Source organism: Uloborus diversus, chromosome 4, assembly GCF_026930045.1.
Source record: "Uloborus diversus isolate 005 chromosome 4, Udiv.v.3.1, whole genome shotgun sequence".
Taxonomy (NCBI): Eukaryota; Metazoa; Arthropoda; class Arachnida; order Araneae; family Uloboridae; genus Uloborus; species Uloborus diversus.
In genome coordinates, this window is record NC_072734.1 from 108,702,526 (window position 1) to 108,725,008 (window position 22,483).

General features: G+C 30.2%; 1 protein-coding gene across 2 annotated transcripts; it reads right to left on the bottom strand.

The window, feature by feature from the left end:
* Positions 1–105: 105 nt before the first annotated feature.
* LOC129221637 (tumor protein p53-inducible nuclear protein 1-like) lies at positions 106–22,483 on the bottom strand. Of its 2 annotated transcripts, none has more exons than XM_054856162.1 (4): positions 22,361–22,483; positions 17,062–17,173; positions 10,237–10,683; positions 106–3,645 (listed from the first exon to the last, which is right to left on the bottom strand). In XM_054856162.1, the coding sequence occupies exons 2-4, from the start codon at positions 17,165–17,167 to the stop codon at positions 3,455–3,457; spliced, it is 744 nt and encodes a 247-aa protein (XP_054712137.1). In that variant the 5' UTR covers positions 17,168–17,173; positions 22,361–22,483; the 3' UTR covers positions 106–3,454. The 2 variants fall into 2 exon arrangements, with proteins under 2 accessions (XP_054712137.1, XP_054712138.1); XM_054856163.1 differs by lacking the exon at positions 22,361–22,483 and adding an exon at positions 21,912–22,048.

The window sequence follows — 22,483 nt, forward strand, 5'->3', positions numbered from 1 at the left end:
CAGTTCTTTAGATATTAGAATTTCTCTCTTTTTATACACCTCTTGAAATTTCTCTTAGTAGGAGTGTACTATCAATTTAAATATATAAATTTCAACACATATGAACACATTTTTAATATTTTATTGAATACTAAGAATGTACAATTCATGTATGGGATACATTGAGAGCTTTCTTTGAAAGCTCTTTATACGCAATATTTGTAGGATGCTTACTGATTTGGAAAATCAAGCATCTTTTGTTGCTTTTAAATCTTATAATAGGATAAAAAGTATGGAATGCTCCTTACGATGTGTCCTATGATTGTTCATGATTTCTACACTATTTTCTTGTAAAAGGCACTTTATCAGTACTTAAAACAAGATAAATTGTTGGAATATTTTCTCATCCACATCTATCCAAAGAATAAAATATCATACATTCATTCACACTTAACAACTCACAAATGCATTCATTACATACCAGTTTAAATAACACTCACATTTCTAACAAACTTAAATTACATAGCTATTTTGTGCTGAGATAAAATACATCAAATAAATAACTTCTACATCACACTCCACATTTACTCACATCTACAATCAACAATATATAACCGGATGAAGTTACACACATATAAATACCAAAGTTTTTTTTATACGCTATTTAAAATGACAATATACAATAAATAGTTATTACAAAAAATTGCATTATCATGAGAACGCCTAAAAATAATGTTCTGAATTTTTATCACATTTGTATAAAAACAAAAGTTGTTAATAACATAAAAACAGTGCATTGCATTAATAATTAGTGCTTTTTAATTTCTGATTTTGTTAAATAAATTATGAGATACATGCATAGTGTTTCAAAGAATTACCAAGCAGAACAAGCATCTTTTTATGAAAGTTTGTGTGCTTAAAAAATAAATGGTACAGATAAAATATACTCTTTAGTTACATGAACATTAAAATGGAAAAGGTGCTTGCTTGAAAATATGATTCTATTTCACGATAAATGTGAAAGATAGGTTTTCCTTCAACCTAATTTAAAAATTATGATAAGCACAATCAGGGTTTGCCGATATCTATACCATGATATATATCCAATATTTATTCTGAAAAAATCATGATATTTTTCATATTTTGATATTTAATTTTTCAACTATGGTATTTTCAATATAAAAGTAACATTAATCATAGTAATTGTTGATTCATTATTAAAAATAACCAAAAATTTATGTACTATATTGTTATGATGTATTAATACATCATTAACATAGCAAAGTAATATAATATTAAACTTTTATTTTATATTTATTAAATTATTAGTAATGTCACAATTTTAATTCAATTTTAATTTTATTAAAAGTGCCTAGTTAAACATAAAACGCTGGCCAGAAAATGTCTTGTGACTGTATACCAACTAATGCATATTTTTATTTCTGAATCATTAACTGTATAAGTAGCTAAAGAAGAAAAATTATTAAAATAGCTAATGCTGTACTAACTCTATTAAAATTAATAAAAATGATAAATGAAATATTAGATATAAATAACAAAAGAAACCTTAATTTTAAGTATACATATCATATTAAGAATATAAAAGAAAATAAAGAGTGATTAAAGGATGCATTTACTATTTTGAAGACTTATGTTTGTGCTGATTGTAAATATTGGATATATTGTTGCTTCAGAGCAACAATAAGACATCTTAGTGTTACTTCTGGGATTAGATATCTTACCTAGGGCGCCCATATTCAAAATTTTAAAGGGGGGGGGCTCATATTTTCCCCATAGAAACTGATTTCAGTACAGATTAGAGTTATTAAAATTTGACATTTTTAATAACTTATTCATTAATTGCTGAAGAAAAAATGTTTTTAAATTTTTGCAGAGAAAAAAGTGCTAAAAGCAAGGAAGTTATAATTTCAAAGGAGGGGAGGGGGCTTAAGCCCCCCTTGCCCCCCCCATATGGGCGCCTTTGTATCTTACTGTTGCTCTGAGGCGACAATATATCAAAATGTGATAGTTTTGAACACTGAGCATAAACACATATGATTGAAATTCAAAATAATAATAATAAACAATACAATTGATAAAATGATGATTTTTTAAAAATGTGTGTGTGGGAAGGAGAGGAATGTAAGTTTTAAAATGAAATTATCTTGTTCTTTACTCAAGGCAATGTTGATGTTTGTACTGCCATTGTTATTTAAGACTTCATAAAATGTAATGAAGTAATTAAACTTTCAATGCAATTTGTAAAAAGAATTCAACTGTAATTATCAACAGAAACATGGACTTTTCAGTATATTTAAATAGAAAGTTTATGAAGAGGTTTTAACTACTGTTTAAGTGAAATTTAGCATTATGAACAGGCCAGCCGTTTCATGGCGTTATGAGACTCGGTTAATTTTTATTTGTGTTCAAAAGGAGTCTGAGAGACATGTATGTCAGTCAACAACATCCTTCTTGGACTATGACCTACAAGTGCTGAAAGCAGTTATATCATAAACAAAAGACATGGAAGCCCCAGCTCTTGTACTTAAATTTTTTAATTTGTTTCTGAAAACATTATTCGGCCCTCCAGTATGTTTTCACAAATAATTTTCTTGAACAAAGAATATTAATTTTGATTTTTTGAATAACAACGTTTGGTGGCCGCAAAATTTTAAAAATAACATTTTTTAATAATGTAATACACTTAAGCTTATGCTCATTTGATAACAAGAAGTATATTTTTTACTTTATATAGCTATTTATTCACATCTAAAATGTGCAGTGTCGTGTTATTGCTGCAACTAAGCTTTTGGGGAATATTTTCAAATATTCTGCTTGATGAAAAAGTCATCCAAAAGATTATTACTGACAACTTTACATTTCTAATTTACACATAGATTACAATATTCATAATGTTTGACAACTGAACAAATTAAAAGTGTATTTTACACAACATACTCGTATAAATTGACTAAGCTTCACATTGGAGTTTAAATGCAGAATTTTGCATTGATAAAACTGTAAATGCAGTTAAATCTTGCTTAAATTGAAAAATCAAACATTTGTACTATGATTAAAATTTAAAAATTGCAACAAATGTGGAAATTAAAATATACTGAAAAATTAAACAACTGATAAATGCAAAACATACATCAACATAAATATAATAGTGGACCCATTACTTTAATTAGACAAAACAGAATACTAGAATTAAGATCACAGATTTTAAATAAAATTCAAGACATGCTTAAAACAAAATAAATATCTGTACAAATAATTAAAATTATGGCTGTGACATAGCTGTAATGATTGTAAAAGCTACATGATTGTTACATAAAAATTGTACAAACATTACCAGCAGCTTACATACATATAAATATACATCATAATATTGCTTTCTGGTCAAAAACAACAATTACCTACATAAAACCACTTAAAATACATTAACAAAGGAAACTTATATTGTAAACAATTATCAGAAACTATGCCTCCCTTTTTCAGCAAAAGGTTTGGCAATGCTTTTCTTCTTTTGATTGTGATGTTTCCTGGACTGATAGCGATGAACTCTATTTTGACGATTGATGTATGATGGACAGAGTTTGTACTGCTCACTCACCCATTTAGCTTGTTGGGCTGGTTTTATATTTTCATTCTGATTGATGAGATCTGAAATGTCCAAAGCATAGTATTAAACAATGGGGCCATTTCCAAAATTTTAAAAGTATTTTTTTCTGAAAGAGCACGTTTAAAAATATAGAATCTGACCATTTTTTAAAGTTTGATGTTTTTATTAATTATTTTAATCGGTGCACTTTCATTGTTTACGTTTCTGCCGATGACATCACAAATGATGAAATGCCATTTACTGTTGCCATTCACAGAGCACAATATTTAATTCACTTCTTTACTCACATGTGTTGGCAACGATATGTTTGATAGCAAGCGTAAAGCAATATATTTAATTCGCTTCTTGATTATTATAACGTGGAAACATGGTAAACAGATGCACCAAAGTACATCATTTGTGATGTCATAAAAACCACGCCTTATTTTCAAAATTGAACATTTTAAAAAAATAATTAAAAATTAAGTGTTGGGAAAATGAAAGTGTTTCTTGTTCCATGTTTTTTTTTTTGCTTATTCTATGAATTTCAGTGACTAAAAGTAGCACTTTTGACTGAAGGAGAAAACCACATTATATGCTTCATACTAACAAATTGAACAAATGCATTTATCATTTATTCAAAATATAATGAATAAAATATTTCACATGTAATAAATCATTTGCTTTAACTGAAGAGTTTCATTGAAATGCAGAAAAAAAACCTCAGCATAATATATTGTGACTCGTGCAAGGCCATATCCAGAAATTTTTTTCGGGAAGGGCCCGAATTCACATATTGCCCTAACACACATACATTATTTCATATAGACACAGACATAGGAATAAAAATATTTAACATAGAAGATATTTTTTGTCTTGATTTTTAATGATTCCACTGTTGAACTTTATTTTAATTTCTTAATATTTTGTTATTCACTTTATGGTGTTAAGGATAACAGGGGAGTGTCCCTTTAAGTCGTACGTAGAACATGCATAATTTCAGGGGGTTCAGGGTCTCTCCCCCGGTAGTTTTTTTTGAAAAATAGGTATAAAAATCCATATTTTGAGGCCTTATATGGGGTAACTGGGACTAAAAAAATATGAAGAAAAATAGACAAACAAAGTCTTTTAAAAGTTATGCATTCTTTTTAAAATCAAACCAATCAAAATATAAATTGCTTGCTCAACAAATCGTTGGCAGTAATCGACATAAAGGTAAAATGAGAGAGGAGAAAAGAGAAGCACATCGTCATTTGCTTATATCGGCTTTCAGTGTAGTTTGTTTTTGATCACTCCCCCCTCCCCTTTTTTATCAAATGCCCCACAGTATAAAAAGTGTACAAAATGGTTGAAAAGAAATGGTGTAGACATTCAAAAAATAAGAACAAAAGAGTAACATTCTGGCCATTTGGACAATTCATACTTTATTTTCTTGATAATAGACAAAATTAAAGAACCTCTCAAGGAATTCAAAAACTTAAATAATTTTCAAAGACTTTAGAACAGTTAATTATTTAAAGCACTTTTCAGAGGTTGATTGCACAGTCTTACAAAATGATTATAACTTTGTAAGACACACCCGTTTTAAGTTAAAAATAAATGCAACACAATAATTCTCAAAACAAACTTTTTTTCAATCACAAGTAGTTCAGAAAATGAAATAGAGTAGAGTAAGTGGATTTTTTTTTCTCACGCTTAAAATATTAACAGTATGCAGTAGAAGTAAGATAAAAACAAGCAATAACAAAAGAACTTCCAAAATACTGAATTCGGTATTAAATAAATTGCAAGACATGGAACATATCAGTCACAAAAACTGATGTTGAAAAATATGCTACAAAAACGTGAGACTCATGAATTTTGCATTTTTTTACTCAGGATGTATCAAGGAGCTGAATTTGGCACATCTTGGTAACCAGATACTAGTCTAATCGGAAATCAGGGGCCCAGCCCTTGGTGAGCCCCCAGCTCGAAATCGGTGCAGTGTAAGTTTTATAAGAGTTTTAGGGAGAAAAGGGCGGGGGTGTGCACATGGCGGAGAAGGGACACCTGTTGGCCCGAGCCTGAAGAGGGCCCAACAGGGTTCAGGTTTACGCGCTATAGCGGGTTTTTTACGCAAATTCGTGGGAAAGGAAATCAACTTCCGCGAAAAATCGGATTCCAGGGACTCAGACAACCCAAAAATTAAGAACCAGAAAAAAATAAAGAAAATGCTAAAGATCTATTTAGTAAATGCTTTTAAGCTTTAATGACCAGGAGAATTAACAGAAAGGGATTAAAATGACCCTATCTCTTTATCAGCTATTCAAACACACACCTATTGTTGACTAGTCAATGGAATTTTAGTGATAAGACTGGAGCTTACAGTGACCTCCTGGGCAGAGCTCAGAGAGCAAAATATTGCAAGTTCACAAATAGTCCATTGTACTGTATTCTAAGAATAAGCTCTCCCTCAACTTTTATCTTGAGGAAATTCTTGAAAACAGCAATAAAGACTAAAAGTAAGAGTGGTTTCAATTAGTGATGTGGATCGGGTAAATACCCAGTGGGTAGGTAAATATTTTTTGGGTATTTACCCGGGTATTTACCCAAGGCCAGGGTAAATACCCAAAAACTGGGTATTTTACAAAAAAAAAATTGCAAAAAGTGAGTTGGAATTTTTTTTTAAAAATCTAAATATGAAATAATTGGTAAAACTGATACATACATATGTATTATACAGTTCATAACATTTTTTATTGGAAGACTTGATGAAATTACGAAAGAAACATATCATGAACCAAAGAATCTTTCTTTTCAATGTCATAATTGGACAAGTATAAGCAATTCAATGATAGACTTCAGGATTTCAAAATCACAATCTAGGTTAGTCATATCCAAAATGAAAAAAAAAAAAAAAAAGGTAAGCATGAGGGATGCTTGGAAGAATTTACTGAGAAGTTATTAAGACTATGATGTTATTCATTTATTTATATTATTGCTCTTTAAGTGATAACATGGCAAATATAGAAACAGTTTTCACATTAATAAGCAAAAATCAAAATCAAACTATTGTTTTCTGTTGCCTTGCTCATTTGCATTTGCTCCCCGGTACTTCATGATGAAAATTTATTCGAACTATTTTTAATACACCCAATTAGTGATGTAGGGTGGGAAGACAAATATTTTTTTGGGTATTTCCCCTCAGGGTAAATCCCCTAGTAATTGCGCATTTTGCAAAAAAAAAAAAAAAAGTGGTATCAAAAGGTGATAATTTTCTTTTTAAAACAGTAAAACTCTCTTTTTAAACTTAAAACTGTTTTTACAACTGTAAAATGAAAGATTAAAAATATAAAAATTTATATATTATAATTTTTTTTAATTAAAGGTGTAATGAAATCTTATCAAAAAAAACTCAGAATTTAGAATGAACTATTCTAAAACTTAAATAGGATGGCAGGATAATGTAATTTTTTAAGGGGTAAAGCAAAGGGATTTAAGTTTACATAGATGGCGCTAGCGCAATTTATCATCTTTGATTTTTCATAATATCATGCTACTAGTTAGTTTTGGCTTTGATTTGTGATAAGTTTGTCCAAAGCCTCCTAAATACTAAATGCCTATCACATTTGCTTTAAAAGTGATAATCCGCCGGTACACAAACAACGCTACCTGACAGCAATACATGGATGGTGTTGGTATGACGAAGGATCCAAACAATTCAAATCAAATCGTTAATTGGTTAATTTTAAAATTTAGATTTAGAAGTTAACGAATTGTTTTCTCCGCTTTTAATTTTTAATGCTTTCGACCTTCGATAGTTGGCAACAGCCGAAATTATGCTTACTGGGATCATTTTGCTCTGTGTTAGAAGGGAGAACGCGATAGGTTTTAGTATTTAGGAGGCGTTAGTTTGTCACTCACTTTGTATTTGTACGGGTAAAACTTTAAATTTTGCTTTGAAAAGTGAAAAACCAAAAAAGAAAGATGGAGACATTGATTAAGCATATCCAATGCATTTAATGTGAATATCATATTAGATTGCTAAGTTGTTTCACACAATAATTCTTTAAATATGTGATCAAAATACAAATTTTTGGGCAAAATTTTGTTTTGTATGGTTGGTTATATATATACATAGTGGAATACAGACAGAAAAGTATTTTAGTTGAATATAAATTTTTGAAATAAATACCCGGGTATATACCCTGGGTATTTACCCCTAAAAATAAATACCCAGGTATTTTACATCAATAGTTTCAATGCAATCTTCAGGATTAATACAAGACAACTGTACAGTAAAAATATAGCTATTTTGCATTCATGTAACCAGAATTACTTTTGAAAATCATTATGACGCATCCCCAATAAAAGGAGGGGAGAAAAAAAAATGCGAACATTTTCCCGATCTTGCTAAACACAAAGCTCTGAACTTTACAATTTTCTTGTTAAATTGCTTATGAATACTTGAATTTTATACAAAAGCACTTCAAACTTGTTCTTTTTCTAGTTATTCATCTCTTTCTGATGGGATTTTTTATTTGAACTTGCAAAAGTCGGGTATTAATCGATCGCGCAATTTTAAAAATAGAACAAAAGCCAATATACTGATTTAAAATTGCAAATGAGCAATTTTCACACTCATATGAGAAAATATTTCTTTTTTGTGATCGCAATTTTTCCACTGGGTTCATTCGCTTGCAATTTTGTTTTCATTATTATTTAACTGTCAGTGATAATTGGGAGGAGGGGGGGGGGGGGCTGTTCACTTTTTTCACTAAAAAAATTTTTCCAGAAAAACAAAGGTTAAGGGAGTATTTTTTGTTTGATCAATTGGAATCACTTGTTTTTTATTTTATGGTAAAATCCCTTTTTTAAATAAATTTTGAGTTAATCTCATTGTAACTGACCAAATAGTTTCTTGCAAGTGTATGATTTGAAAATAATTTTACAATGATAACCACAAAAAATTAAGGCAAAATTAAGTAATTTATTTTATTTCATACCTTTTCCCCCCCAAGTATAATTTTTTTTATATTATTCATTTATATGCTAAGATTTTCTGTTTAAAATTTAAGATACTCATTTTTTCCACCAAAGAACCCAAATCTATTTCATTAATGGGTCCCTGGAACCCAGGTTACGGATAGTTGAGTGCTAACACTGGCCCAATATTCTTAAAACTAGGGGTGAAAACAGATTTAAGCAATATGGAGAGGGGCCCGAAAATTTCTGTGCACGCCCCTGGAGGAAGGTAAGTTTACCAAACTGACAAGGGGCCTGCCTTGGCCCTGAATTGAATTGGGAAAGAGAGCAGGAAGTCCTAATTGAGGGCCTAAATTTCAAGTATGCTTTACAGCTAATGAGAAATAGAATTGCTTTTTCTGTATTTCTTCAAATTTTCACTCATTTAATAGTTACAAAATTTTGTACTTTATTATTTAAAACTTTGATATTTTCCTTTTCTGACATTAGAAATTAAAAAAAAAACTTTCTTCCATTTTATGGTACAACACATTTTGGGTTTTGGAGGGGAAGGGGAGGCCTGTTGCCCCTCCCCCTCTGGATACCACCCTGCAATCCTGCTAAGCATGTAGCAATGGAATGAAGTTACAATCTGATTGAGTTTTAGCATCTTAAGTGCAAGTTTTCTCTGCATTATTTCAATTAAAAAAAAAAAAAAAAAATCATGCTTGTAACTTTTGAAAGGAAAACAGGAATATAAATTAACTAGTACCTAGTATTTATATTTTGCTGATCTGATGAATGTTTTTGTGGTTCAATACCTGCAGACCACAGTTTTTTTCAAGTCCTAATTTTGAATATTCTGAAAACACTTTTCCGTAAGTATTTGAGAGAAATGATAAAACAAACATTGCATATTTTACAAAAACTAAAAGCTTATAAAATATCAGTGTAATAATAAATGTGGATCATGTAAATAAACAATTATGAAAAACAATAGCAAAACAAAAAGCCTTTTCTTCAAGCTAGCAAGTTATATTGTTCACATTTGCAAACATTGATGTAATTTGCTGTACAGCCAATTTCTGTTGCTTTGCTGTATGCATAATGTGCAATAATAAAAGGCTGAGATCTGTTGCTATATTTAAAAACAGAGTGATGGTTTTACATTATTTCAAATTGAAATTATACGAGAAGCAAAAATTATGCTTGTTAAAAGGATTGCTAAGAAATAATACTACTTTATTAAGTGTAATATTGACTATTAGATACATATAACTCCAAATAATTTCTAAAATGCCAATAAATCGAGACTAAAAATTCAAAAGGAGGTAAAATTAAGTTGTAGAGAACAAAATTGGTTTAAAAATTGATATTTTTCTAAAAAATAGTGTAAGATGATACTATGCATAAACATGAGTAGATGCATAGATATAACTATTGCAAATTAAGTGAATTTGAAGAAATGCTATTTTACGGAAGAAACACAGGAACATGAAACAGGAAAAACAAATTTTGTTACATGGTTGGCATTTAAAGCATGGTTGGCATTTTTTAAAACAGCTTCAAATTTAATTCAAATTATGCTTTAAAATTGCATGTATGCAAAAAGGACAAAAACATTTTATTTTTAGCAAATATTTACTTCATCTAAAATTCTAATCAATTCACAGGCAACATGCTTTTAAATAAACAAATCCTTAGCGTACCTTTGAGATCAAGTGATTTAGTGCTTATTGCAGTATCTTTAGAAGTTGTTTTGGCAGAGAGATTCATCAAGACATCCCTCCCAACTTCATTTGTGCGTGGTTCAGCTTTGATTTCAGTTTCTGATTGACTAGTTACTTCATTGCTATTATCACTCTTCTCGTCATCATCATATGAGAACTCTGGAATTTGGCTGTAAACACTCATACTCGGGTGTTCTATTAGCAAATCTTCCAAAGGAGAAATTTCTATTATGCTATGACAGTTCAAGGTGAAACAAGGTGGGGGTGCAACAAACCAACCTTCCTCAATTTTTGTCGGGCTCAATTGTGGGGAGCTCTGTGAACTGCTCGTATTGCTGATATCCAGCAATGGTAGAGGACTCAGTCTTGATTCACAGTTGAGTTTTGGACTACTAGTTTCAATTAAGTCCTTACCAACTTCTTTCCCTATAAAAGGAGCACATTTTTAGATAAATTATGTAAACAGATGTTATGAAAAAAACTTTTTTTATAATAAAAGTATTTCCTTTTTATTTTTAGTTAATGCTTATGCCATAGCACATATAACAAATGACATTCTTATAAGATTTGATGGAGCATTAACGTAACATTATAGAAAGCTTATGGTCATTTTTCCTTTCTTTTAATTAATTTATTTGAGGCAAAAATGTACTAATTTATGTAAAGTAACAGGTTTAAAGGGGAAAAAAATCATTCCTTTGGAATATTTTTTGCATTACAATTTTATTTTTGACTTCAAACCATTCATACATGACTTGTTTTTAAAAATCAAATTTGTTTTAGCAACCTAATTTGTGAACACTTACTCAGTTTCTTACACAGGAGAAATTTCACCTGTGTACAGTTCTGACAAATTGCTTAAAGAAACAATTAGATGCAATGAAAAAGACAAGCACAATTTTGAAGTGTTTTTACTACCAACTGTACTGTAGCTGGAGGGGCGTCTTACTCGGAAATGTTTGGTTTATAATTGATAAATTAATACAAATTTAATGTAAACTGGGGAAAAACCAACTTCTCTTATAAAAAAAATCCATGCTTACTTTTTGAATTAAAAGTTCACATAAAGTATCTAAACCGACCTCTTTTGCCCCCCCCCTAAGAAAACCTCACAAACTATCACGTATCTATACTAATATTATAAAGAGAGAGGGCGGATTTTTGTGTGTTTTTATATGTTCGAGGTAATTTCCGGAACTACAGCACTTATTTGAAAAATTCCTTCTATATGAGAGGTGCTTTCTTACTGAGTGACATAGGCTATAATTCTAAAAAATCCGATCAATAGTTCTTTTTTTATTCCAATTTAGGCCCAAATTTCACATAAATTCCTGAAATGGTAGTGAAAAATTACTTTTACATATTAATATTATATATTGTTGAAAAGGGTAGAATTTTCCGCGTTCTAAACAATTTGTTTCAATGCTCTAACTTAATTATGGCGGGAGTAATTTGCGTTTTTAGCTCGAACTTTTTTAGACTTAGCTGAAATTTAGGCACTACTTTCTTCATTAAATTTATCAATAAAAAGTGAAGGGATTGTGCCACAGTTTTCTTTTTGACACTGTTGGAAAAAGCGACATTTTTTACTCCAGATCTCTCTTGACCTAGGGTCGAAAAACTTAGCTTCTATCTTCAAAGGAAAAAAAGTTAAAAGAGTTTTTAAATCAAATTTGAAAAATGTCATTTTGATTCAGGTTATCAACCATTTTATTTTCGCGTTTCCATGGTTATGCTTTTTGAATCCATTGTTTCTTTCCTTATTTTGCATTTATTTTCTTAAACTTATTTTATTTCATGTTTCCATGGTTACCCTTTGAGAATCCATCTTTTACATTTTAATTTCTTAAAAGTATTTTAATATCTGTGTCGTCATTGCTTGGAAGGGTAATTTTGCTTGGAGTTTTTTTTTTTTTTTTAAATTTAAGCCTGATTGTTGAATATACATCACTTGACACAACTTATATTCTCAAGGTGGGCAATGCAGTTCTCATAATATAAGATTTGAAAGCTAATGTTAATGTGATTTTTTACTTTTTTGTTTGTTTGGCGAAACATTTATTATTTTGCCAAAGAAAAAACATCCACGTCACTCGCAAAAGGGCTGGGTTCCGGTTGTGTGGTCGCTTGGCGCATTAGGCGTGGAGCAGTTCAGTCTAGGATTATTGTTTCAAAGCAACCGTAAATGTAATTCATTGTTTTGGCGATTTGTTTTGAAAGAAAAGAGACTTTTGATTTGTTTTTATCCGAGTGAAATGCACGACTTTTTCTTCTTTTTTTCTGATGATGATTTTTGAATGTTCCACTGGATGGTGTTGTTTTTTCGTTAGAGGGGTGGATTCTGATAGCTTGGTTGCTGGGCAAGTTTGGCGATAAACAATAGAGTTGCAGAACTATTTTTACAATTGAAAGATATTATTTGATGTCTTTTTTTTTGTTTTTGTTTATTTGGCGAAATATTTTAAATTTCAGTAAAAGCCGCTTCATTCGCTAAATAGTTTTAAAGCAACTGTAAATCTAATTTAATGATTTGGCGAAAAGTTTAAATTCCAAAGAAACTTTAATAAATTTTTTTTCAAAAGGTGTATATGCATTTTATGCAAAGAAAAAATGATCATTTCACACCAGAGGGGAAGGGGGTGTCAATTTTTTTTATTCAACGGACTTCCATTAAATTTTTAGCACAGGCACTGCTGTGCGGGTACTGATAGTGCGTAATAAAAAGGTGCGTTCCCCAAGTTTTTTTTTTCAGTCACATCATTGACTAACATTGACCACGTTCAATAATTCAAAATCCATAAAATAAGAGAAATTATTAACAGAAATGATGAATATGAACTTGCTCTTTGTGTGACCTTTGTGAATAGTAAAAAAGTGTTCAACTCTTTTTTTTTTTTTTTTTTTAAGAAACAAAGGTTATTACAGATTAAAAAAGATACTGCATTGAGAAAAGTTACTTAGGAATTATTTTACAAATACAAGAAAAGTTTGGAGTTTGTTAAGGGATAAATTAGGAATTATAAGGCAAATCAGGAAAATTTTCAGGGATTCTTATTTAAATTTTTGCTGTTCATGATTGGTGTAAAAGTGTTAGTTTCTTTAGCAATACTAGTTATATCCTATCAGAGTTTGATTTAAAAAAAAAAAATCTGATTTTTTGATTTAAATCAGACTATTAGTTTTTTAATTTTCAAAAATTTGTAGGTATTAATTTTACATTTACAAGGTTGCCAACCTTGGAGAAACTATTTGAGGAGCATCTGTGGTGATTTTGAGGAGCAATTTAAAATTTGCTGAGCAATTCGGTATTTTGTATAAAAATCAATAAAAATAACTGAAACCACTTATCTAAAATTGTTTTACAGCTTTAATAATCATTTTAAGCATTGGTATAAAAATAATTATTTTTAAATTGATAAAACAGCTTTTAACACTTTCAATCTTTGAGTATAAACATCTTCAATTTCCCATATTTCATGATAAAATATGCTTGAATTTAAGCTAAAATTTAAGCTTGAAAACGTTCGGACGGGAAATGCAAAGCAAAAGAACTTTTTTGAGGAGCTGCAAAGTTTTGCTATTTTTGAGGAGCTCCTCCACAAAATCCCGGAGCAGTTGGCAACCCTGCATATATAAACATACAATAGATGAAAATAGCAACTTTTTAGCTATTTTCATTTCATGGGAGTAGCTATTTTTTAAAAATAGGTATAAGTAGAACAGCTTAATACACTTAATACAAATGCATGATTCAAATTAAGTTTAACATTTACTCCCCCCCCCCTCCCCCAGCTACAACCAAATTCTTCAAATATAATTCTCGGAAACAGTGGTACTATTATTTCCCAGAACTATAACTTTCATACTTTTTAGAAGAAAATTTTCTTAAAATTTAGCAGTTTTCTATGTGTATCAGCGTAGAGCCAACAAAAGTTCTAAAATGGATACAAGTGTTCAAATTGGATGAAGAAGGCTAAAGACCTTGAAAATAAAACAATCTGAACTAATGAATCCATTCAGCTTTCTCTTAAAATTAGAATAGGTTCTTAAATATTCAATAAATATTTAAGAGTTATAAATATGTTAGAATGTTTACATACGATGTAATTTTGTTTTATGCTTTGTTTAAAGATAAGGTTTCTATCATCATCATCATGTATGTTTTTAGTGTTAAAATAATATGTTGAACAATTACTCATACTTTTCTTAACTTTATTAGTCATGGTGTATAAGAAAAACTGCTAATTTCATTTGTTCTGAACTAAAAGCAATATTGCAAGAGTCTGAAAATCTGTTACCCACACAGAAAGAGGGATCTATATAGTTTTGCCAGCTGAAGTTAAGATTGTATCATACAGTATACTTAAATTTAGAGCAACACATTCTAAATATACAAAACTCATTAAAAAGTTAAATCAACTGATTTTAACCAATGATTTTATTAAAAAAATCACTTAATTCAAATCATTGATTTACACCAATTATTTATTTATTTTTTTTAAATCACTTGATTTAAATTGTGATTCAAATCAAGCTGATTTAAATCAATGAACCCTGTTTCCTATTAGATAGTTTTGTTTGTTAAATATAAGTTTTACTAGCTATTGTTTTTGTTTTGTTTCAGTTTTTAATTTCACATGATCAACGGTGTTTATTTTTCAATGGCTAAATAATAACCATGTCACAATAATAAATGTTCGACTTGCATTTAAAATACAAATAAGACTCTTTTACCCCCCAGGATGAAATCTCCTGCTGACTGGGATCAAGTCTCCTTGTACAAAGAAGACTTGATTCTTTTACCACTTTTTGGCTTTTTTTTAAAAAATATTTTATTTATATTACATACATTTTACATTACATACATTTATTACATACATTTTAAAAATGGAATAGCATTTTAACAGGGAAAAGACTGTTCTAAATATGTAACACATGATGCTCTAATGAATCAAATAAATTTTTTAAGCTCCAACCCCAGTATCACTTAAATGTTATTAATGCCATATGTAAAACTAAATAAGTATCACAATTATCATTTTTGGGTAACAGAGCATTAAGATATCACTTTATATTGCGAACCTTATGATTAGCGTAAGAGTAAATTGGGTAGGTAGTATCAAAAAGCAAAAAGTCCAGACTACAGGAATAGGCTAAGTTTAAAATTTTCTTAAAGCATTTTGCATCAATCATCAATAGATTGTACAGTTTCGTTAAGACACATAATAGAGCATAATAATGGCAAAAAATTATTTCAATACGTTGTTCGCACAAAAAGTTACGACAATTTGAAGATCGATAAAATATTACATTTTCTGTACTTCTGTTTAATGTAACTGAAAGCACATTGAACTTGCCATAAAAAATTATATTTTTTAAAAGTGCTTATACTTCCTTTCAGATGACACTACTTTTACCGTGGCAACTGAAAGGTGCAAGCTGTTTTTAGACCTCAAAAATGCTAAAAAACTTCAAAAGTGTCACTTTTTGTGACCTACATTGACTTTGGTGTCAACAAGTTGCCGCAAATGTGTTGTTTATTATATTAAGTTAGACCCTTCTATATTTCATACCATTTGAAAAAAACTTGAAGGTAAACTGTTTTTGGAAGAGAGTTGTGGCACACAACAATTTCTAGGTCTCAAAAAATCTGCTTGATTTTTAATACCACAAACAAGCATTTTGGGACCCGTAGAAGTTGAACAACTCAACTTATAACTTACCCAGAAAATCATGATAATCTTATAGAATAATATAATAAGAGGAGGGAGGTTTAATCCAGAAATCTTTACCATAAAATAAAATCGGAAAAAACGCAAACCAGAACACTGAGAACCTACCAACAGTCGAGAAAAGTATCAGTTGCTTGCGAGGAAAGAAAAGTAGAATCCCACAGAATATTTTACAGGGGGAAGTATTAAAACTACTAGAAGAGAGAAAACAAGAAAAAACAAAAAGGGAGAAGCATCAATGCCTCCATGAGAAATTAGGTCAAGGGTATTGTCCATTTTCCACAAGAAGGCACTTGACTCCGCCTCATCACGTGGTATCCAATGATTCTATTGTACTGTCTTCGGCAGAAGGCATATTCGCATCATAGCATTTTGTCCTAAAAGCAGCAGTTTTTAAAATGTAAGAATAATGAAAGTAGAAATAGACAAGTGAAGCAAGTGATGTAAAGGACACTAAGACTTTTTTTTTGTACAAGGTTATCTAGTTGCCTCATTTACAAGCACAGTGATTTGTTTACCAATCGCCACGGCATAAAATTATAAAATTGAACTCTGCGTTCAAGAAGGCAGGGCAGAGTGCTGTCTCGTGGAAAACGGACAATAACTACGGAGGCCGTGGACTGATGAAAGGAAAGAAGAGCAGAGCATGAGAACGATTCGAAGGTGCAAATATGGGGCATTATCACATGCATATGTTTCAAAAAGATCTTTTTTTTTCTTCAAAGGACAGTACTTAAAATTTTATACAACAAACAGCAGGAGAACTTTTTTATTCTTTTATATTTTTGCCTTCTCATTTTCCATGGGGCATGTCAATGACGTAATAAACTGACAAAATAGACACTTCAGTGGATGAAAGTTTTGAAATTGTCATTTGGGAGAATGATTTGTTGATAATGAAGTCAGCAATAATATATAACCAATACATAGCCATATTTAATTAATAAATCTAAAAATGATTTTTGCACATGAAAAAAGGATTTAGAAATTGAAAAAAGCAGTTGGTATTTAAGAATTTTACATCATTTAAATAAATGAAATATATTTTTTTTTTCAAACAAAGAGACCATACCTGTGATATCAACGAACACCCAGCCTTCAGTTTCATCTATTTCATTTGTTCTAACTTTTTCACTTTGATTGTATTGGCCAAAATATGATTTAAAACTTCCCCACATTTTGATCTGAAAAAGAAATTATCATAAAACAAGTCTTTTTTCTTTTTTTTTTCAGAAAGATCAGCAAATTGATATTTAAATATGATAGTAAAATGAGCTCTTTTAATCTGCATAAAAATGCATATGCAACCAGAGGCAGCAAGCCCTTAGCCTTGGGCAGCAACTTCTAGAGGGCAGCAAATTCACCTATTGTTCTTTGTTTTGGGGGAACTTCATACGAAAACTTGGAGGAAGATGAGTAAGGGGTAGCAGTTCTAAGCTTTTGCGCTGGCTTAGAAAATTGAAAGATTCAGCACTGTCCATAATATACTTCCAGTTCGGATATTAATGTAGTACTATGAACTTGAATTCTCTGTTTTGTATGCTCTTTTCTTCACAAATGACACAAGTTTTAGAAAACAGTTTGTGTTATTTAAGGCCTTTTACAGCTCTTCAATCCACCGAATGTTTTTATTTCATTAAACATTTAAACGAAATTGATAGATAACAATTGAAGAGGTAAATTGTAACCAAATTTTTCAGAACTTTGATTAAAAATTTTTTTTACATGACTTAACTTTTGACAACCTAAACTAAAAATCTTTGTGCAGAAACAAACTTTTGGTTACATTATTAAGTAACATTTTGTCACGTTGCTTAATTTTTAATGGAATTTGAATGCTTACTATTGTTTTTTCAATGAGCAATGTTTTGCAAAACAAAAGTTGACATCAATACTAACCAAGCAGAGTTTCCACTACAGTTGCATTTTTCACATAATAAGAAAGTACTATATTATATAAAATATGAAAATGAAGCAAGCATGGGCACCCATATAGTGGGGCAAGTGGGGGAGGGGGGGGGCTCAAGCCCCCCCCCCCTTAGAAATTAGAATTTTCTTGTTTTTAGTACTTTTCTTTTTGGAAAAATGTCAAAATTTAAAAACTCTAAGTGGTACTGAAATCGGTTTTTATGGGGAAAATATCCTGCTGAAAATCCATTTATAAAGCATGGAGGGCGCCACAAAATCTGCTCTTGTTTTTTTCCTTCCTTTTTTAAAATATAGTTTGGCTATATAATTGGATTTAAACCTTACTGATTACTGAAATGATGTCGAAATTCGGGACGGATGGCCCAAGTAGACTTCCTCTTCCAATTCCAAGTTTTATTTTTATTAAATAATAGGAGAAAAGTTCATACATTTTAAATTTTTAGTTTTTATTTTCGTTAAAGAAATCAATCCACTGAGTAAAAATCATTTCTCAATACATCCTTAATGTTCAACTCTGAAAAGTGAGGGTGCGGTTGTCTTTTAAGGGGGGGGGGGGGGTCGGCCTGCACTAAGTCTGATCGGCGCCGTTGTGCAAATGTCTTTTGAGCGCCTTTATGCAGTAATGTTCGAGCAAAATATAGTTAACACCTGGGAGGAGGTTTTGTAGAAAAATGTAATATGGAAAAAAATTTGTTTGGCTTTTAATTTATCAAAAGGAAAACAATCTGTAATTTAAAAAAATTTTGGAACACAGTGTACGTTTTTACTTTATATCTCGAAGTTATTTCGAGTAAGGACGGATGTAAGGAAGGGGGCAATCAAAATTGACTTTTGAAATCTGACTTTTTCTCTTGCATTGAGCTGCTGTTAAAAAAAAGATGGTGAGTTTCAGTTAATCAAAACATTTTACCCCAACAATTAGAAAAAAAAAAAATTTTGATTGAAATAAGGGACTTTGTATTGGGGTCATTACACAAAAAACGTAGGTTTTTAAAGTTGGAATTTATGAAAAAAAACCTTCAATTTTTTTAAAAGTTACATTTTTAACCGATTATTTTATAACTTTCTTTTGTAGCTAAAGTTTTGGACCTGAATGGAGGGTAACGGATTGCAAATATATGTTTTAAATGTCATTTTAAAATTTTTCATTTAAATAAACTTGCATATTGTATGAGGAGCACTATTTGAACTGATTAAAATTTGTTCTCTTACTCTCTTTATCTCTCTTAAAATGAATTTAAAAAAAAAGTTATATTCTCCATTTCTGATTGTATATCCTCCATTACATCTATACTGTAACTGAGGATTCATATACGATGGATACAAATACTTATGTTTTGCTATGCACAGTGTGTTGATTTAGGGTTAATGCAACATGTTATTTAGAATTTACTAAAAAAAAGTGATTCAATTTTAACTATAAAATTTTCTTTTTTTTTTGTACACAAACAATTATTTCCTTTTTAAATCAAGAATGGAGGATACACAAAGTTAAGGACCTAGTTGACTTCAAAGAGAATAATGCTGAAATTCTTTCACACTAAGTTATTTAGCTTCACTATGAAGACCCAAAGATGAAAAGGGCTGACTTGTGATTCTAAAACTCTGTAATGAGCTGCCGGTACTGCCGTCTATAGGAAATTCTAATACTTAATTAAATTCTTAACCGAGGATACAAGAAAGACAGTGATTCAAAAGGTTATGAATGCTATATATTTTTTTATTTTATCCTAACATAATTCTTTTAAACTATTAAAAAAAACATCAAATGATTCAAATTTCACTATTAAATCGGTTATATTTTTTTTTGTATTGAGTAAATAAATGAAAAAGTGCATGGGAGAAAATATGTTGGGACATGTAACGGAGACATACAAGTATCACTCCCTTCAGTTAAAAAACATTAAAAAAAAAATTACAACAATATAAATTTGTAAATTGATCATTTTCAAAATTTGTTATACTTTTCTAAATATCATAAAAAGGTGTTTAAAAATAAATATTTTTGAAACTAACTACCCTGGACCTGAAAAAGCATGTTTTTTGTAGAATGATCCATTTGATCAATATTTAGTTTGTTTCTGAAGTAAGTGTTTCAAAATGTAGAAAACTGAAAAACCCACTTTACCACGATAATGGGTTTTTTCAAGTATGCCTGCCCGAAAAAACGATCAGGTTTTTTCAGGCTGAGCCTGGTTTGACGATTGCCTTTGATATGCTAATGCGTTTTTGGAAAAAGAAAATATTTTAAACATCAAAGTTAACGCTACTCTAAATATCTCTCTAATCTCTAATTGATAAATAATTATTAAAAGTTTTATGCCAGTCAAAACATGACAACAGAGTACTGAATAGATTTCTAAACTGAAGTAGAGGATATATTTCCCCTTAAAATCTGAAACTGAAATCATTTCCAGAAAAATCACGAGATCTAAAATACAGAACCGTTTCAAAATGCATTGAATTTACTATCTAAAATGAAAACAGTCTCTCTAAAGCTTTTTTTTTTAAAATTTAATGCACAAATAATTAAATAAAAGGAGTGAGAGGAAAATCTAGTAATAATGGTCAAGTTGTTACTTTTCAGAACTGAAAAGTCAACCTAAATTATTGTCTACTAGTCTACAATATGTAAATATTATGGACATCGTAATAATACGCAAATAAAAGTGCTTATCTTTTTTTTAAATGTATGATAACACGAAGCAGTGGAATTACCACGAGTTAAAAATCGCAAAAAGACTATAATTGCAGAAATTATAATATATGGATAGTTCACAGCAAGAACCAAAATGGGGAATAGCAAATCTAATTAAAGTCACTTGTTTTCAGTGTAGAAGATTGCACTTTTGAATAGCATGTTTAGACACAAGTCAATAATTTTTTCTCTTAGATTCTCAACGAGATCATTCGATATGTTTCAGTGAGCAGTATAATTTCATGGCTACCATTAGATATAATGAAGAATTCATTTTTAATTTTTTAGTAAGAGTTTTTTTCCTTTCATTTGGAACATTTTTGATTAGTAGAGCTCGGCTCCTTTTTGACTCTAGCGCCGCCGTGCGTCGCATGACTTTGCACATAAGGACGCCCCGGCCCTAGGGATATCATTATATTATACTCTTGAGGTGGGGTGGGGGGCTGGACATCCCTGAATAAACTTCAACACATTCAGTCATTAAAAATGAAATTAAGTATGCTTATAATATAGCATTAATGTAGATTTATATGTCTGGGGATGAACCACTCCCATTGTGTATCACTTTTTGATACTGTGATCACCAAGAAACCAAGCCAAACCTTACACGTGAGATTTTTGGAACTGAAGGATCTATTCATCTTTTTTCTTTTAAATTCTGGTTTTATTTGAAATATTTTCCATTTCGGAAGGGGGCAGCCGCTTTCTGGATAGGCCTATGTACTTACTAATTGACCAAACATTGAGTGAAATATTAAACATGTTTCTACACAAATTTATAGCGGTTTTATTAGCATCTTATTTTTTTCACAAAATCTTCATAGTAGCTCATTGGCCTGTGATCGATCACTGGTCCTCCGAACTTAATTTTTTTCATAGTGGTCCGAAGCAATTTTCACAGGTTTTGGAACACTAAGGATATTTTGAATTCGTTTCTGTGCATTTGATGAATGTAACTATATTGTATTTTGCTAATATTACTTTATTATATACTTTATTAGTTTTTGAAAACATGCTTCAAACAAGAATTTTGATTCTTTCTTCATATTAACCTCAATGCAAAGCTCTTGACAATCTGGCAAAATTAGGTTGATTTAAAGCTTAGGTTTTACATTCATAAACCTCGAGTTTTTGCAGATGACCCTCTTCTTTCTTCCTATTGAATCAATACTTGACTTATTTTGACACAAAAGAATGTAAGTAATTCGGAATTAGTAAATAAAGATTTCAGCTCAAAATTTTATTGAAGGTTTCAAATTGGAAAAACATACCCAATCGATGTGCAAATGTCTTACCTTATTATGTATCAGTACTAAAGAACGTCAAATTAATACATTTCAAATATCGGACAATTTTTTTCAAATAAAAAAACACAAGCAGGCGGATCGATTAAACTTCGTTCATTGAATGTTGAAATAAACGAAACTGCGACACACTAAGACGCAATTTCTACGTTTTATATCAAAATTTGTTCCCAAACAAGACATTTGTTGACAAGTGACGTCAAATCCTCAGATATGACATCATTTATTTTAAAATATAAAACCAATCAAAACAAAAGGTTTCAGCTTATTATTAATATTTAAACAACAAAAAGAATATGAAAACAAATGCAACATAAAGTAATTAAAATTTAGTGGCTGTTTTTTTTAATTTGCAACATAGCACTAATCACTTGTCAAAGTACAGGAAACATGGAATGACACATTTCTAATCAATAGATTGAAGTTGGAAAAAAGCATACCTTTTGGTTTTTTGAAAAGAAGTAGTTACTTTTATAATAATTGAAAGTGAGAAAGATTTGGGGGATTAATTAACTAAATTTAGAAAATTTAGCTGGGTGACGACTGAGTTTGTTGCTTTGTTT

Excerpts from the sequence above, each read along its gene's own strand:
- LOC129221637 (XM_054856162.1), bottom strand. The coding sequence starts at position 17,167 with ATGTGGGGAAGTTTTAAATCATATTTTGGCCAATACAATCAAAGTGAA. Across the intron at positions 10,684-17,061 it reads GGTGTTCGTTGATATCACAG|GGAAAGAAGTTGGTAAGGAC; the intron begins GTATGGTCTCTT and ends CTCCTTTTATAG. Across the intron at positions 3,646-10,236 it reads TAAATCACTTGATCTCAAAG|ATCTCATCAATCAGAATGAA; the intron begins GTACGCTAAGGA and ends TGGACATTTCAG.